This window comes from Chiroxiphia lanceolata, chromosome 13 (assembly GCF_009829145.1).
Source record: "Chiroxiphia lanceolata isolate bChiLan1 chromosome 13, bChiLan1.pri, whole genome shotgun sequence".
Taxonomy (NCBI): Eukaryota; Metazoa; Chordata; class Aves; order Passeriformes; family Pipridae; genus Chiroxiphia; species Chiroxiphia lanceolata.
Window position 1 is genome coordinate 16,523,247 of NC_045649.1, and position 15,823 is coordinate 16,539,069.

At 51.9% G+C, this 15,823-nt stretch overlaps 1 protein-coding gene across 1 annotated transcript in view; it reads right to left on the reverse strand.

The window, feature by feature from the left end:
• Positions 1-15,823, reverse strand: part of LOC116793592 (hydrocephalus-inducing protein-like) — a 59,060-nt gene that overhangs the window by 2,977 nt on the left and 40,260 nt on the right. Inside the window, exons 40-63 of the mRNA XM_032701540.1 lie at positions 15,399-15,603; positions 14,804-14,945; positions 13,497-13,567; positions 12,886-13,382; positions 12,231-12,395; positions 11,613-11,800; positions 11,250-11,432; positions 10,899-11,018; positions 9,495-9,654; positions 9,227-9,399; positions 8,870-9,068; positions 8,138-8,237; positions 7,494-7,593; positions 7,118-7,301; positions 6,614-6,834; positions 6,240-6,294; positions 5,409-5,613; positions 4,808-5,040; positions 4,074-4,225; positions 3,116-3,311; positions 2,539-2,647; positions 1,687-1,944; positions 1,227-1,372; positions 669-890 (exon numbers count right to left, since the gene is read on the reverse strand). Of these exons, the coding sequence (XP_032557431.1) occupies positions 669-890; positions 1,227-1,372; positions 1,687-1,944; positions 2,539-2,647; positions 3,116-3,311; positions 4,074-4,225; positions 4,808-5,040; positions 5,409-5,613; positions 6,240-6,294; positions 6,614-6,834; positions 7,118-7,301; positions 7,494-7,593; positions 8,138-8,237; positions 8,870-9,068; positions 9,227-9,399; positions 9,495-9,654; positions 10,899-11,018; positions 11,250-11,432; positions 11,613-11,800; positions 12,231-12,395; positions 12,886-13,382; positions 13,497-13,567; positions 14,804-14,945; positions 15,399-15,603 (4,284 nt within the window). The remainder of the gene's footprint in view (positions 1-668; positions 891-1,226; positions 1,373-1,686; positions 1,945-2,538; positions 2,648-3,115; positions 3,312-4,073; positions 4,226-4,807; positions 5,041-5,408; positions 5,614-6,239; positions 6,295-6,613; positions 6,835-7,117; positions 7,302-7,493; positions 7,594-8,137; positions 8,238-8,869; positions 9,069-9,226; positions 9,400-9,494; positions 9,655-10,898; positions 11,019-11,249; positions 11,433-11,612; positions 11,801-12,230; positions 12,396-12,885; positions 13,383-13,496; positions 13,568-14,803; positions 14,946-15,398; positions 15,604-15,823) is intronic.

The window sequence follows — 15,823 nt, forward strand, 5'->3', positions numbered from 1 at the left end:
TGGGAAAGTCTCCAACTGCTGATGCTCTGATGGGAAAGTTGGGTTTACAGGACTTACAAAGTTCTCAGAAAGAACCTTCACCAAGACAAGTGTGTTTGGCAATAATGATAGAAAAAGCAAGACTTTCTGGAGATGATGCTTCTCCAGACTCCTGCACAGTGCCTGGGCTGCTCCATAATGAGATATCCCCCACAAGACAGAGGCCACACCCAAAATCTCTGGTATCGGTGTAGGCAGAGCTTGGAGCTCACCGGTGTACACGGAAGAGCACTTGTGCTGCTCTCCCCTTCAGAACAAGAGACAGAATGCAGTGGAATTAACTCCTTGTGGGTGACAAGGCACCAAATCAGATGAAGAGATTTTAACACTGTAAAATGGGATAAAATCAAATGTGACCTCCCATTCAACACGGGCTGCTGGCTCGTGGCACAGACCGGCAGTTTGTGTGTGGATAAAGGTCTCTTGCCCAAAGGCTTCCCCCTCTGGTGTGAGCCCACCTGCTCACTGCGCATCTGCCTCTCCCCTAAAAGGCACTGCTGGTGAACCTCCCGGCTGGAGCCAATGCCCAGGGGAGGCAGGAGCTGCTCTGCCAGCAGCGCTGGTGCTCTGCTGCTGTCGGCAGGTCCTTTTGCAGAAGCTTGGTTAGCTTTTGCTGCTGTACTTCTTACCTTCTTCTTGATAGGCCAGCGGGCTCCTGGTAATCTCTCTGTGGTATCCTCCCACTTCTCAGTGAACATTCCATCATCCCAGTTGTAAACCTCCTCTGGTGGCAGCTGGTATCTGATCTTGGCCACCTTACAGTTCACAGAGTGCCTTTTGATGGTGACTGGAACTTTGGATTTCAAGGTCACTCTGATATCCTTGGCACAGCCAGGCTGGAGGTGTCCCACCTAGGGAGAACCAGAGAGTCAAGACCAAACTGGAATCACTGGCAAGGGCAGCACTGACAGCAAAAGGGACTGATATGGCGAGCAGCTGTGCTGGGAATCTGCACCTCAGTGAGCATTTATGTGAGATTTGATAAAGCAAAGTATCAACAGAAGGTGCCAGCTCCCATAACGTGGAGCCTTTTCTGCTGGGCTGACAGCCCTGCCCCAGCACAGCCAGGGATTGCATCTCCTGCATGGCACTGGAATGGGCTCTCACTCTGGTGACTCCCTGCCAGCTCCCAGGAACACCAGGAAAGGGCTTGAGCAACTGGGAAAGGCAGGGCTGTCCCAGCTCACCTTGGGGGAGAACTGGAATGGGGCGTCTGCCAGCAGCCACTCAAACCGCATCACCTCCTCCTTGCTGCGGTTGGTGACTGTGAAGGTCTTCTCGTAGAGCTCCCTGACTGCACAGTCCCCGAACTCAATGTGATTCGCTCTGATAGCTGTGAAGAAGGAGAGCAAGAGATCTCAGCATGCAGTGAGGTCCATCCGCCCCCCTCATGTGCAGAGACACGTGTATGTTCAGCTCTTCCTTGCTCCAAGCCTCCCTCCCTCCCTCCAGGAGGTCCCCAAGCCCGTGGCTGTGCCTGTGCCCAGCGACAAGCAGCACAGCACACACTGCTCTGTGTGCATGGCTGGCAAGCTCATAGGCCCCCAAGTCCAGTGGGTGACAGCCCAGCCCTGGCTAGAGAGAGGACACGCATGATCAGACATTTTCTTCTTCCTTGCTCTACCTTGGCAGCCTCTCCTCTCTTACCCTCAATGATGTCGTCCTCCAGACTGCCCTCAGCATTGCTCTCCTTGATGTCTTCTGCTAGTCCAGGGATGTTATCAAGGATGAAGTCATCGTCGTAGCCTTCACCCACCAGCTCTATGTCGATCTCATTGTTGCCTGATAGTGGCACACGGACCTTCCCTTCCAGACGTTGGGCCAGGGTGGGTTTGAAAAACACATCAAACTCTGCTGATTGCCCGTGTTCCAGGAGCATGTAAGGCTTCTGGGGACGCTTCTTGGCTGCACGGCAATGGGAATCAGAGTTAAGTGATAGAGCTGTACAGAGGAAATATTTCCCGGGGTTATATGAGAAATAAGAGGTTGGAATCAGTTGCTTCTAAGCACGGGTTCTCCCACCAGTGGTTCCAGACCCTCTTCCTGTGTTCACAAGACTATGCCACCATCACACATATCACCACTTAAGCGGCTTAACCTCAGGTTAACGCCCAGCCCTCATTCCGTCTGCTTCCAGCCAGCTCCTGCCATATGGAAGGCTGAGCCAAGAAGTGGTTTTGGCTTCTGCTGGCTGGCTTGTGTGCTCAAGGGCTGCCTCCATTCAGGCTGGTACCTTCCCACACGCAGCAAAGACCTCAGTCAGTCCACTGAGGTGGAGATAGTTCCCCACAACTCAACCCACCGTGTCTAGAAGAACAGAAAAACTTCCTACAACTTGCTAGGAGGAAACCCTGCAAGGAGTCCACAAGAAAAGCTCGGGGGACAGAGAGACCAAGGAAAGAAACTACGTCTAACATGTGGCTGCTGCTTAGACAAGCCAAGAGCAGGGCACACCTTTTCCCTCTGTGAATGATCACGCTGCACAGTTAATGAATTTACCTTTTCCAGTAGAGTCCTCTTCCTTGTCTCCAATGTGGAAGGCACGGAGTGCGGACTGCGTGCTTTTCAGGGAGAAAACTCTGTTGTCATCCATTATATGAACTGTAAACTGAGAAAAGGGAACACGGAGCACAATGACATTGGTGTGAGTAGAGGCTGGCACGGGGGTTGAGCCCGTACGGCCGCTGGTCCAGCACGGGGAAGCCAGACCACCTCCCCACCTCAAACACAGCAGCCAGCACAAAGGTTAAGTGAAGTCACACAGGGGAAAAAGGGTGTTCAGAAGCATATGGATAAACAGGACAGACAGTCACGAGTATAATGTAATTAAACCACAACTAAGTTTAAATAAAATGGAGTCAATCAGTATCAAATGCAATCTCATGGAACTGGGACATCACACACATGAGAACAAAATGTGAGCTGGGAGACGGGGGGAAAAACACCCCACCACCTTTCTTGTGTTGTGTTCAACTAAAGAGGAAAGTCTGGACAGAAAATCACATTTTTTGGGACCTTTGCTCCATGGGACAAGCACTTGTTCTCAGCCTAGAGCATTCCCTGAGCAGGTCCTTACCTTTGTGGGTAGGAGGCCATTGTTACGAAGGACCAGGGGGAGTGTCTGTGAATCCCCCAGCAGGAGCCTCCTGAAGCGCAGCACAGGGTTTCCGCTCTTGCTCCGAAGGCCCGGGTACTCAACTGTCAGCTGAGGCACGTGCCCCTCTCCACTGATAGTGAAAGTCAGTTGTTGGGGTTTCGTATTCGCAGAGCTGCTGGAGAGGCACAGAAACCATTTCAGCCAGAGCCTTCCAGAATAACAGTTCTAAATAATTTCCCTCATTTGAATCATGCCGTACAGCAGATAAATAATGAGGCACCAGATGAGACGTGGCAAATGCTCTGGCTGCAGTGATAGGAGACATATGCAACAAGCAAAAGCACACCATGAAAACAGTACAAAGGCAAGAAGGGAAAACCAAATCAACACCACCATCAGTAAAGATTATTTCCAAGGATACTACAAAAGGAACTGCTTGTTAGGGCAGAAAGCTGACTTCCCTGTTCCAATTCAGCCACTAAAGGCTTGGGGAAGGGCAGGTCAGAGCCCCAGTACACAGGTCCCAGGGAGAGGAACTGGGCTTCTCTTTGATAAGAGCTCCAATCACTCCCCTGATATAAAAATAGCTTAATGCATGCAGGGAACCACACAGGATCACTTCCTTTTACAGAAATAAGGAGGAAATCTTGACTTGCTGGCACAGAAACTGCTTCATCTAAGCCTTTGTCCTTGGAAAGCCCCAGTTCAGCTGTTGCACTTCTCAGTAACTTCCAGCTACCTAAGGCCCTCTCTTCAGAGTCCCTCACACAGGCTAAAATATCCTCCTCATTTTTCTGCTCTGCTCTGCCTAACAGTTACTACCTCCCAGACCATCTCATGCCAAGTACTCTGCCTAAGAGTACTGAAAGCATTAGAGGCACCAAGAGGAGAGGCAGCTACCAGAACGGTCCCCCCCAATACTTCACAGGGTCACTACCTTTTTGGGATAACAACGGAAGCTGTGAAAGTACTCTGGTAGGTCTCCTTTTGTTCTGGAGTGAAGGTCACTGTAGCAAAGGCGTGGGATAAACCAGGAATCCTCATCTCAACAGGATCCAACTTGAAGATGTTGCGGATAAGGTTGTGAGGCTTGGGGGGAACCCACAGTGCAGTGTTAGAAGGAAACATCTTTCAGTGTGACCCAGTACATTCATAGATGCATCCCTGGGAACAGCCCCAGACAGCCTGTCTTGTTTCATGCTTCCCTGGGCAGGCTCCCTCCATCCCAGGGGATGCTGACCTTGCGCTAATGCCCAGGCATACAAAAGCTTGCTTTGAGGGCTGGGCAGCCACCCCAACACATGTGGGAGGTTGGGGCAGCATGGAAAATCCTGCAAATAACCCAGGACTGGGCTTTCAAGAGAAGGAAAAGCCAGGAAATGCTCTGCTTTGAGCTCTGTCCCATCAGTCCGTAACAGCCCCTCTCTGAGTGTGCTTTCGAGAGATGTTCAGGATTCCCACCAAAGACCCAGAAGCGTGAGCCAAAATTTGCTTGAGAGATGTGGAATTCAATGCAAGTGCCTCCCTGGCATTGCTGCTCTGCCCTGCACTTCGACCTGCACTGAGCTGGACTGGTCCAGCTGGGCCAGAGAACGCAATGACTCTGGAGAACAAGGCAGGCTCTCACATGGCCTTTAGAGAGCAGTGGTCACCTTGGCCTCTTGTTCTTACCTCTCCAGGCAAGGCTTTGATGGAGAGGACCACATCACATGGGAGACTGCTGGCATTAGAGATCTTGAAGTGAGCTGTGGCCCGTTGCCCAACCACAACTTTGGTGAAGATGAATTTGTTATCATCTTTGATGAATACACCGTTGCCTTGCACTGACTGTAACGTCTGGTGGAGATTGACGTTGCTGTGGATTGGGTACTTCTCAAAGATGGACGTGACGTCTTCAACAAGCGCTGCAGACAGACCAGAGGGAGGGCTGAGGCTGGAGAAGCCTCTGCTGAATTTACCTGGACCCAGTTGGCCTCTCAGAAGGCTTGATAAGCCCTTTCTGCCCAGGTGACTGCAAAACCCAGCCTTGGATGAGAGAGCTCAGTCAGTGAGGATGGAGCTCAGTCAACCTCAGTCTTAAAGGGCACTGCTTTCCTTTTATGCTTCCACACATCCCTCCCAGCCTCTCCCCACTGGTGGACTTGAAAATGACTGCAGCCTCTGAGGATTTTAAGGTGGGACTTCAGGGCCAGGGTGCCTCTCTATCCAAGTAGCAAGTTTAGGTGCTGATCAGCAGCAGGACTGCCCATGGCAACCTGTGGACAGTACGTACCTGGGAAGCAGGACTCGGCAGTCAGGGTAAAGGGAATGCCGAGAGGATTGTCCTTGGGGTCTCTGTTGCTGATGTCAATGAACAGCTGCTCCTCGCATTTCCCCTCTGCTCCTGCGTTGCAATCCACCGTGATGTTTTGCTTGCCCCAAGGACCGACGGAACCGGAGCAAGGGGACACGGTGAACATGCCTACAGTGAGCTGAGCCTGCAGAAAGAGCACCAGGACAGGCTGATGCCCAACAGCCGTGCCCTGAACACCCCCAGCAAGGAGGATGCCACGCCCTGGCCTCCAGCTGGGCCCGAGCACCCAGTGGCAGGGCAGGGAAGGATGACTCCACGGCCCAAAGGCAGCCCCAGGATGAGATGAACAAGCCAGGAGGAGCTGCACGTCTGTCCCGAGTGGCAGAGAGGAAGGAGTTTGGTGAAAAGAATGAAGGTGGTAGCTGGGATCCTTCAACCTCCAGGGGTACAGGAGAGCAGAAATGACTGAGAGCAATGATGGGAAAGAGGGAGAGGATTGGAAAGAAGAAAAAGCAAAGCTGTCAATGCTCTACGGATTGGGAGTTCAGATGGGGACAGTTTGCTCCTGTGGTGTTCACAGATCTGTGCTGGCTAGCAGCCACCAAACACAGGACCTGCTCCCCTCTCTTGACCCCACAACTGCAGGTCAGATTCAGAGCATGGGACTGTCAGTGGAACTGAGCAGATAATGGACTCTCCATCCTGCAGATCATGTCCTATCCCTCATGTCCTATCCCCAGCCTGGGCAGAGCTGCATCCTCCCCCATCCCCTGCAGCATCACATGCTGGGGAGGAGCAGGAGCCACCCACCTGTGTCGAGTGCGTTCTTTCCTTGACTGAGGGGGCAGATTCCTCTTGCTGTGAACTGAGAGGAGAAAGCAGAGATGTGTCATGCTGAGCTCCCCTGCCTTTGTCTGAGGCCAAAGCTGGCCTTCCTCTCCATGAAGGAAAGCCTTCCTGCTCCTGATGGCCCCTGGAGAGCTGCCTGCAGCACCCATTGCTGCAGCTCATGGACAGAGCAGCTCTGACACCAGCTTTGTCCCACACATGGGGATACTGAGGTGTTTTTTTGCTCCCTCTTCCCAAGCCAGTGACCCAAATGGACAATAACCCAGGTCTGTCACACACCAGCTGTGTGGTGGTGCCTCCTCAGACAAGAAAGGCTGGTGCAGGTCTTCTCTTACCTTTGCAGTGGAGGCGCTTGGTGGATGACGAATTTGAAGTTGAGGGTGCCTTTGTTCTCTACAGTTAAGACTTGGGTCTTCTTGGTGCCCTTAGTGATGACACCGAAGTCGATGGGCGAGGCAGGCTCAATGCTGTACTTGCTGTACACGGCTCTCGCCGACACCCTCACTGGGATGGTGGCAACAATCTCGCCTCCTTTACCCACTTGGGGATCAAAGACCTGCAACCAGAGCAGGGGCTGGTAAACACAGCAGAGGCCAGTCTCTACCCCTGTCCCCTGACCCCACCCCAGGTCTCCATCAGTTCACCCTCCCTATTTAAAGGCCTCTTCCAGAGCCAGATTTCCAGCTCTCTTATGAAGCCTCCCAAATGGTTTTGGAAGTTTTTGTTTGTGTATGTAGGAGAGAGGATGCCCCAGCTAAAAACTTCTTTGCCAAAGACACCTATCCTACTTATGCTCCCAAGACACACTGTGCTAATATAGCCGGGCCCTGGCAGCTCACCTGGCAGAGCAGGATGGGTTTGCTCTTGAGAAGCATTTCAGTCATAGGGTGGAAGAGGATTTCAACTTTCACAGGTGGCTGGGAGGCTTTCGGCTGGGAGGCTTTCAGCACACCCTTCTGTGGCTGGACAGTGAAATGAGATTTCAAGTCGCCCTTCTTGAAACTTCCAGTTGTCAGCTTGAAACTGTGGAGAAAGGGAAAGAATGAAGACCTCTGCAGTTGAAAGTACAGGTACCACCAGCACAGCCAGGACTTTGCATAGGACCAGAAAAAAAAGAAAAGGGAGCAGCATGGGAACAGGTTCTAGCCATGGACAGAGGGAGAACACAGGCCTGGGAGCCTGAGGAAAAGCTCAGCACCAGGCAGCTGGACTCACCTGTACTCAATGTCATATAAGCCTTTGTTCTTCAGACTCAGGACTTCCTTCTTGTTATCAAAGACATTAATGGTTCCAAATTCCACACTGCCATCTGGACCTGCAGAAAACCCGCAGAGCAAGGTAAGAAATGGTGAATATTTGTGAGCTGCTGCAGAGCACACCCGGTCACAAGCTACACAGTTGGAGTTCTTGTATGGCACAAAACCCTCTTCAGCAAGTGTCCCTTCTTGGAAGTGTTCTCTAGCTACTTGGCTGCCCTTTCTCTTCTTACTCCCAAGTATCTGCAGGGTAGAAGCCAAGGAGCTTGGTTTCCATTTCCTTGCTTCCAAGCACAAATCCAACTGCTTTATGTGCTGTGCTGAGCCTTTGGGCATTGCCAACTGCCTGTTCAGATGACTGTTGTTTCAAAGCACCAAATGCAATCTGCACATGAAGCTGCACATTTCCAAGTTCAGAAGGGAGAGACTCAAGGCTGTTGGTGCCCTGACAGCGCTTTACTTCACGCAGCTTGCAAGGTATGTGCTTTATGGATCTGTGCCACCCTTGCCTGCTATGCCATCCCCTCCCAAGGGCTTTGGTTGCCCACTTGCTAAGGTAGTAAAATGCACCTGGACTGTGTTGTCTGGGAGGCATCCACTGACCTTCAGGCATGTTGATGCTCAGATTAACATCATAGACCTCCACAGAGACTTTGATGGTTTCTGCATGAACAATGCCCAGGATGTTTTCTGTATCTGAAACCTGAGGCAGCAAGAAACAAACACTGCTTAGACCACTCTTTTGGAAGACAGCCTCTAAGTCCTTGTCTCTGCCAGCTGCTTCCCCCATGGCCTCCCTGGCTTGACAAGTGTTTGTGGACTCCCAAGCTTTCCTAACCTGTCCCTCTCACAGGCTGCCCTGGTGGGATTCTGCTGCAGTAAGAAACCTTATCAGCCCAATTCTGCACTCCCACAGCAGGGAATGGTGCTGCTAAAGCACCCTTGAGAGGGCCAGGGCTGTAAACACAACCACAAGAAATGTGAGGTGTCCCAGAGCAGGTGGCATTGACAATTAGCGCCCTCCTCTTCAATCACCTCGCATGCTTACTGAAATGCAGCCTCTGAACCACAGGGAACAAAATCCCAGAAAGGGTCCAGAGAGAATGCTGGTCTGTACAACCAAACAACAGCCTTCAAGCCTGCACAGCAGTAAGGTGGCTGTGGTACAGGCTCCAGATGCAGAGCCTGGGCACCCAGCCAACCCAGCACAGAGGCAGAAGTTGGGGCCACAGCACCCCCGTGTCTGTCAGGTGCAGTTCTTCCTGACTCTGTCCCTAAGAGCACACAGCTGCTTGCTCTGCCCTGCTCTGCCAGGAAGGCCCAAGTCTCTCTCACCTCCAATCGGATCATCTTATTCGTGATGCCAATCTTCTCAGCCTTGAAATCCACCTTCACCTCGAAGTCTGTGCGGGGGCCAACGATGCCCCTGCTTTGTGACACAGAAAATTCATCTCCAAGGTCCTCCAGCCCACTCAGATGCCATGCCATGGGCAGTGGGCTGTCGTTTTTGAGGACTAGAGTCTGGGTGTCAGTCCTGCAGAGACAGGAAGACAGTGTCAGCTGCTTGGTGTTCACACCAGTCTCGCCATTGAATGCAGCTCGAAGCAGCTCCATCTGAGCCTCTGGAACCAGAGTCAAACCTCTTCTCTTTGTCACAAGCCTTGGAGTGCCCTCAGCCCTCAGATGACTGACCTGTGCAGAAGAAGCTTGTTGAACTGCAGCTCGTGGGGGCTGACCTCCAGCTTCACATGCACCCCTTCGCAGCACAGTCGGAAGACCACTGGCTCCGCGTTGTCCTTGATGTGGCAGATGAGACTGTCTTGCATGAGGCCAGTGGAAGTCGGGTATGCCCAAATACTCAGCTTCTGAACCCGTCCCCACAAAAAGAAATACAAAGAGCCCTCTGTGAGCAGGAGGAATGGCACTTCTACGGTGCCTGCCCTACCTTCTCACCTCCTACCTTCTTCTCTTTGGGCTGCAGCCTCATGCTGGGAGGGTCCAAAAGGAATGTCTCTCCTTTGCTGTCATTCTCAAAGGAGAAATGGACCTCTGCCTCCATGGGGGAGTCGTTGAGGATGGTTAACTTTTCGCTGTTGTCAGGGCAGTTCTGTGCCTTGTACCTGTCCAGAGAAGGGGAAAAGGCTGCAGAGGAGACTGTTGCCCTCACCACACACCAAGGAAAGCACTGTGTGCTGGCAGCAGGAGGTGGCACCAGAAGACCACGGTCTAACAGGCAGGTGAAGAAAAAGGATCCCTGTCAGGGACACGAGGCAAGGTCTGTGTGCTCATCCTTGCCTTGCTTTGATGCCTGCCCCTATACCTGGTGCCTGCACCCCAGAAGCATGACGATGCACAGGCCATTTCACAATATAAATTCAAAAGTGCCTGGAAAAACAACAACACACCAGGCACAAGGGTTCTTTCCCCTTCTTTCTTGGGGTGCCTTCCCTGCAGAGGATAGAGAAAGGTTTTGGAAAAGATGTTTTCAAAATAGTTCTGCTTATCTGTTTTAGAAAGTCATCAGACTAGCACGGGTTAGCTCAAAAGTGTGAGGGAAAGAAATCAAAAGCATCAATTCCCAAGGGGAATGTGAAAGATAACAAATGACCCTTCCCTGAGGTGTGCAACTGAATTTGGAGTGAAAGGGTTAAAAAGGCAAACAGAAGTCTCAGACCATCCATCAGCCTGACCCTCCAGAGCTCCCATGGAGACAAGAACTTAACTTCAAATATTATTAAAAAAATAAAAACAAGAGTGACATTAAAAACAGAAATATGCCAACAGCTACAATGACAACATTTTTAGGCAGACTTTTTCCAGCACTGCGGATGCAATGGAATCTCAGGAAAATGTAATTCCTGCTGTAGGTTCCCCTCTGACACACACATATTGGCAGGTCAAATCACAAAACCTCACTACTATTAGAGATTAATGCAAGGTTTACAAAACCATCTAGAGAACACTTGCTCGTTTAGTCTACCTGTAGAGCTCAAAGCACTTGAAAAAGCACCATAAAGTTCGTTTCCTAAGGGGTGGAGCTGAGATGTGGAGTGGGACACAAGTTGCCCCAAGTCACCTTCGGGCTGACAGGAGCAGCTCTGGTGGCTCTGGACACCAGGGCACCCACCAGGCTGGCAAAGCAGCTCCTCCAAGGCTCATTTGCCTGTTATCTGCTCACGGTCACACATCTGTGGTCCCTCACCCCTCTCAGGTCTCTGCCCGGGACTGCCCTGGATTGTACCACTGGGACAGTGTGTCTGCAAGTGTGTCCAGGAGAGCACAAGGCCCTGGAGACCCCCTCCCGACATCTCAGTCTGTACAGGCAGCACACAGGGATGCTCACTTGGGAGCAGGGAGCACATACCACTCTCTTGACTTGCCACAAAGCAGTGGTCCAAAGTAGAACTGCTTTGTGCTCATGACGTACTCCTTGATGATGATGTCCTCCTTCTCCTTGCTCTTCCTGCAGCGAGGAAACACCAGCCTGGGCAGAGAAAATGGGGAATGAGGAGCTCTGACATGCTCCAAGTAGGAAATCTAGTCAGAAAGCCATCACCCTTCCTGGTGGCTGAGGTACCAGTTCAGCCTCCCAGCTCCCAGCAGAGGAAGGGATGCTGGGTGACTCAGGCAGCACCATCTGCCCCAGCCACAAGGGGCAGCCCTGGCTCTGAGGTCGGGGGAAGCAGTGTGGGATGCTCCCGTGGCCCAGCCTTACCATGGGTTCTGGCTGATGCTGGGGTACAGGGCAGTGGCACTGCAGGGCAACTGGTACAGGCGCTTTGACCCCAGGATCTCAAAATTCATCATCTGGTCAAACTGCCCTGGCACTGTGGTGCTGAAGCGGATCTTCAGTTCCACCTCGCCGTGGGCAGGAACGATCCACCGGAACCTTCTTAGCCTGGCAGTTAAAAAGGAAGCTTCAGACATTGCTAAGGGGCAAATGAGACAAGGAGGAGGGCTGTGCACTCGCCATCCCATGGAGGCACTGGCAGAGGGTCGCTGCGGAACTGAGGACAATGGACCTTGTTTGGCAAGATGAGCGTGAAGCACAGGGATCACCTCCTGCCTTGCAGCTCACCTGGTAGGTCTCTTGAGGGTTGAGTCACTCTGCAGTTCGCTTTTCCTTGACTCAGCCGAACTTCTGGGTGTTTTTGAGGAGTGATCCTGGAGACTTTTTGGGCTCTGGGGAGAGTTCCGCTTTTCCTGGGTAGAGTCATGTCTGCTTGTGTCTTCCCCCTCCTTCAAGTGGTCCTCTGCCTCTGGGGCCTTGACATAAGGGGAGAGAGAAAAGGGAGAGAGGTGAGACCTGCCCTGAGACACCTCCATCCTGGAAAGCAGAATGGGGTTTGTTAGCCAACAGGAGAGAGAATAATTAATCACCACCTGCCCATGAACTTGGTCTTCCTTATTGGTCTCTGTCTTGCCTTGGACACCCCTCCTTACCCAGGACCCTCTCCCCACTGAGGACCCTCTCATCAAGGCAAGTTGATGAGTTTAAGTGATTTTTTTCCTGTTGTCTTACAGAACTGCTCTATGTCTCTAGCAGAGCTGTCTCTTTTCTCTCATCTCTGGTGGAAAGGATGCCTGCAGACATGGGGCCCCATCACATCTTCACTGCCCCTCCACAGTGACCCTTCTCCATCCAACCTGTTCCCTGCCCTGGCACCCTCACTGAAGGCACAAAAGGAGTACCCACCACATCATCTTCTGCAGCAGCACCTCCAGGTTCAACAAGGATGAAGTGTCTGAGGTCTTCTGCTGCTGCGGGGACCCTGTCCTCCTCTGGGTAGGGGACCACAGACAAAAGCAAGCCTGGGAGAATGGGAGGCCCTAAGGGACCCAGTCCCAGAGAGTCCAGAATCTAAAACAGAAGAGAAAAGCCTGTTTATACTCCTGTCACCTTCATCCTCACACTCCTTCTCTAAAGGCCCTGAGTTTTTAGCAGTGGAGTTTTTGATTTATATGGAGTACAAGTGCTTTTTTTATGCCCAGTGGGTTAGCAGGCTCCAGAGCAGAGGCAGGACCTACAGTGGGACCAAGAGAGAAACCTCTCCCAAGTGACTCAGCTGAAGAGAACAATGCCTGTGAGCTGCTCTGCCCTGGGACCATTTTTAATGATTTCCAGACTGAGAAACTCTCTAAACAGATGGGATGCTTGGACACAGAGCACTCCCACTTTCCACACATCTGAGGGAGGCTGAGAACCTCCCCATCCACATAGATACTGTGGAGCTATTGTGGAACATCATCAGTGCCTCGACAAGGCTCTGTGTTGTTATCACCTGGGGGACACACTGTTCCAGGGCCCCAGACCATGGCAAGTTCAGCATCTGAGCCCTGCAGGCTTTTACCTGCTTTGCTGGTGGCAGCTTCTCGCTCTTCATGATCTTCTCAAACATGTTTTCACGACGCGTGGTGTGGAAGTCCAAGCAGGGCACTCCGGCACCCTGGCTTCTGAATGAGCCTTTTGCAACTTCCCCTTCCTGGTGATGACTCTTGTGGCTGCCATGTTCTTCCAGATATTTCTTCTCTGGCCTTTCCGGAGATGTACCACTCTTCTTCTCACCTTTGTGTTTAGGGGAAGACTGGGACTTGTGCATGATACCCTGAACCCTGTCCCAGGATGATAGAATGTGTCTGATCTCCTTCTGTGAAGACTCATAGATGTCGAACCTCAGGTCCAAGATCCTCTCACGCTTACTTGGGACCTCTGGGATTTTGGTTTCCTGCTGATGTTGTTTTGATGTTGTTTTCCCCTTACGGACGTCTGGGGTTTTGGTTTCTTGCTGTTGTTGTTTTACTGCTGGTTTTTTGCTCTTTTGCTGGACGTCTGGGGTTTTGGTTTCCTGGTGCTGCTGTTTTGCTGCTGTTTTTTTGGTCTTCTGCTGGACATCTGGGGTTTTGGTTTCCTGCTGCTTCTCTTTTGCGGGTAGCTTAAGCTTCACTGAGCGGTCATTCTGCTTCTGCTTCTTTGAGGCTTGTAACAATGCCTTTTGCTCCTCCTGCTCTCGAGCCAGCCGCTCCTGCTCTCTTCTGCAAGCCAAAGAGAAAACACCCCTGAGAGTCACAATCAGAAACGTAATTCCAGCTGGCTCTGCCCTTCACTCCTTGACCCTAAGGGCAGGCAGAACTGTTAGACCATCTCCGTGGACCTTCCTCAACCCAGAGAACTTGGGAACATCCCAAGTGAGGAAGGGTGGGAGGCGACGTGCTGGGCCAGCCAAACCTAAGCTTTGCTGTCATAAGGTATGAATTGTGCAACTTCTCCCCTGAGGTCCACCCGGACACCTCCAGCACGCTGCCAAAGGCTGATCCACCATCTCTCTGCAGTGATGACTGAAGCCCTCTCTCTCTTGGTTTCCCAGTTTAAACCTGCCCATAAATTGCTTAACACCTACTTATCCCTCCTCCAATGCTTACTTGGCTCCTTCTTCCCCCTTCTGCCTGGGCAGAGCCTGCTCATTAATGAGAATAATCATAGCAATCAAAAAGCAAAGGCTGCAGGAACTCCCCTCCTGCAAATCAGGCTCTGAACCACCAGGTTTCCTGCTGGAACACAGCTGTGACCAGGGCACACTTGTGCTGTCTGTCCTGGGAACTGATTTGAAGCAGCCCTGGCCATCTCCTCCCAGTGCAACAAACATCAGCCTGGGCTGAGAGAAGTGCTGAAAGACATGCTCGCTTTAAACAGCTTCCCCTCCCAGCTCCACACTCTTCCTGTGCATCCTCCTGAGCTGGGCTGCCTTGCTGGGCCAGAGCTTCTCCTGGGTTCACCTGCTGCTGCAGCTGAAGGGCAGCCTAAGCTTTTATGGATGGTGCTCCACCCTAAGGAAAGCCCTTGTACATCAGCATTGCAAGGACTTCATCTATAGCAGGACCAGGGTCTAAATCAAGCCAGCACAGCTGTGTCCCACACCAGCCCACACCACAATCCTGCGGGTTTGGTGAAGGAGGGGGATGATGAAGAAGATGAGAATCATCACACACTTTGAGACACTTCTGTGGGCAGTGGCAAGGCAAGCCCAGAGCCCAGCTCCCTGCAGGCCATGTCTAAGCCAGAGGGCTCATGGCTAAAATGGAGAGAAGACATTCTCATCTCAACAGAGGAAGGTCCTTCCTCTCTTGGGAACCGGGGACCTGGACCTGGCCATCCTTGTACTGCTTTTGGCCTTTGCTGTTGAACCCCTCTGAGCTCAACCAAGGTCCTTGGAGCAGAGAAACCCTCCAAGTACACTACCGTGAGGAGTAACCCAGGGGAGACTTCCTTACCTCTCCTTCCGCTCACGCTTGATTTGTTCTATTTTGTAATCAAGTAGAGCTTTCTGCTTCTCAGAGAGGGCTTCGTACTCATCCACATCCACATCCCAGAGACGTTTTTCCTTTCTCCGGGCAGCTTCTTCCTTCTCCCGTGCTTCAGCACAGACCACAAGAGAAGCCATTAGTGACTGCAAGCAGAGCTTGGGGCTTTGGGTCAGCTATAAGGATTCACAGCTCTTTCCTGACCCAGCCTCTCATCCTGCCAGGAGACACTGCGGAGCTCACATCCCTGCTCCAAAATTCAGACAGCCCCCCAAACTGTGGCCTGGCTCAGGTGCACCACGGCTGTGGACAGCTGGCTGGGGGTTAGTCACTGAGACATGCCAGCTTGCACTTGCACCCAAGCTTTAATGATTGAGATTAAGGTGAGTCTTACAGCCTCAGCTCTGCTGTATTTAAAGAAGCTGTGAGCTGAGTGCTGGCTACACTGAGGCAGAAGGTGGAAGGATCAATAAAAAGATTTCTTACAAGCTCTGCTGCAAACCCAGATACACATAGCTAAGGTCGAGGGCTTGAGAGAGATTTGAGAGGGATGGAGATATCTCACCTTTCTGCTGTTTTTTAGCTGCCGCCTTCTCTCTTGCAGCTATCCGCCTGCTTTTCCAAAACTCAGAATCCTGGAAGATGTTTACAATGTGGATATGAGGGCGATTGCTGACAGCTTTGAGCACGCACAGGAGAGAAGATGCCAGGCTGCTTGCAAAGAGGGTCTCCAGGCCATCAAACACCACTCCCTTGTAGCAGTCACTCAGCTGCCAGGAGAGACAAACAGGAAGAGCGAGTCAGCCATCGCACACGTTGGGCTCACAGCGGGTCAGTAAATGCAGATGTCTCAGGACACCAGCCACTGTCATTCCAAGTGCATTAACTAAGACCAGCTTGGATCTTGCACTACACTCTGCCAACTTAGGGCATCTGCAGCTTCCCCCAAGGATCTCTGCATGCAGCACAGGTTCCTCCAGCAGCAGGCAT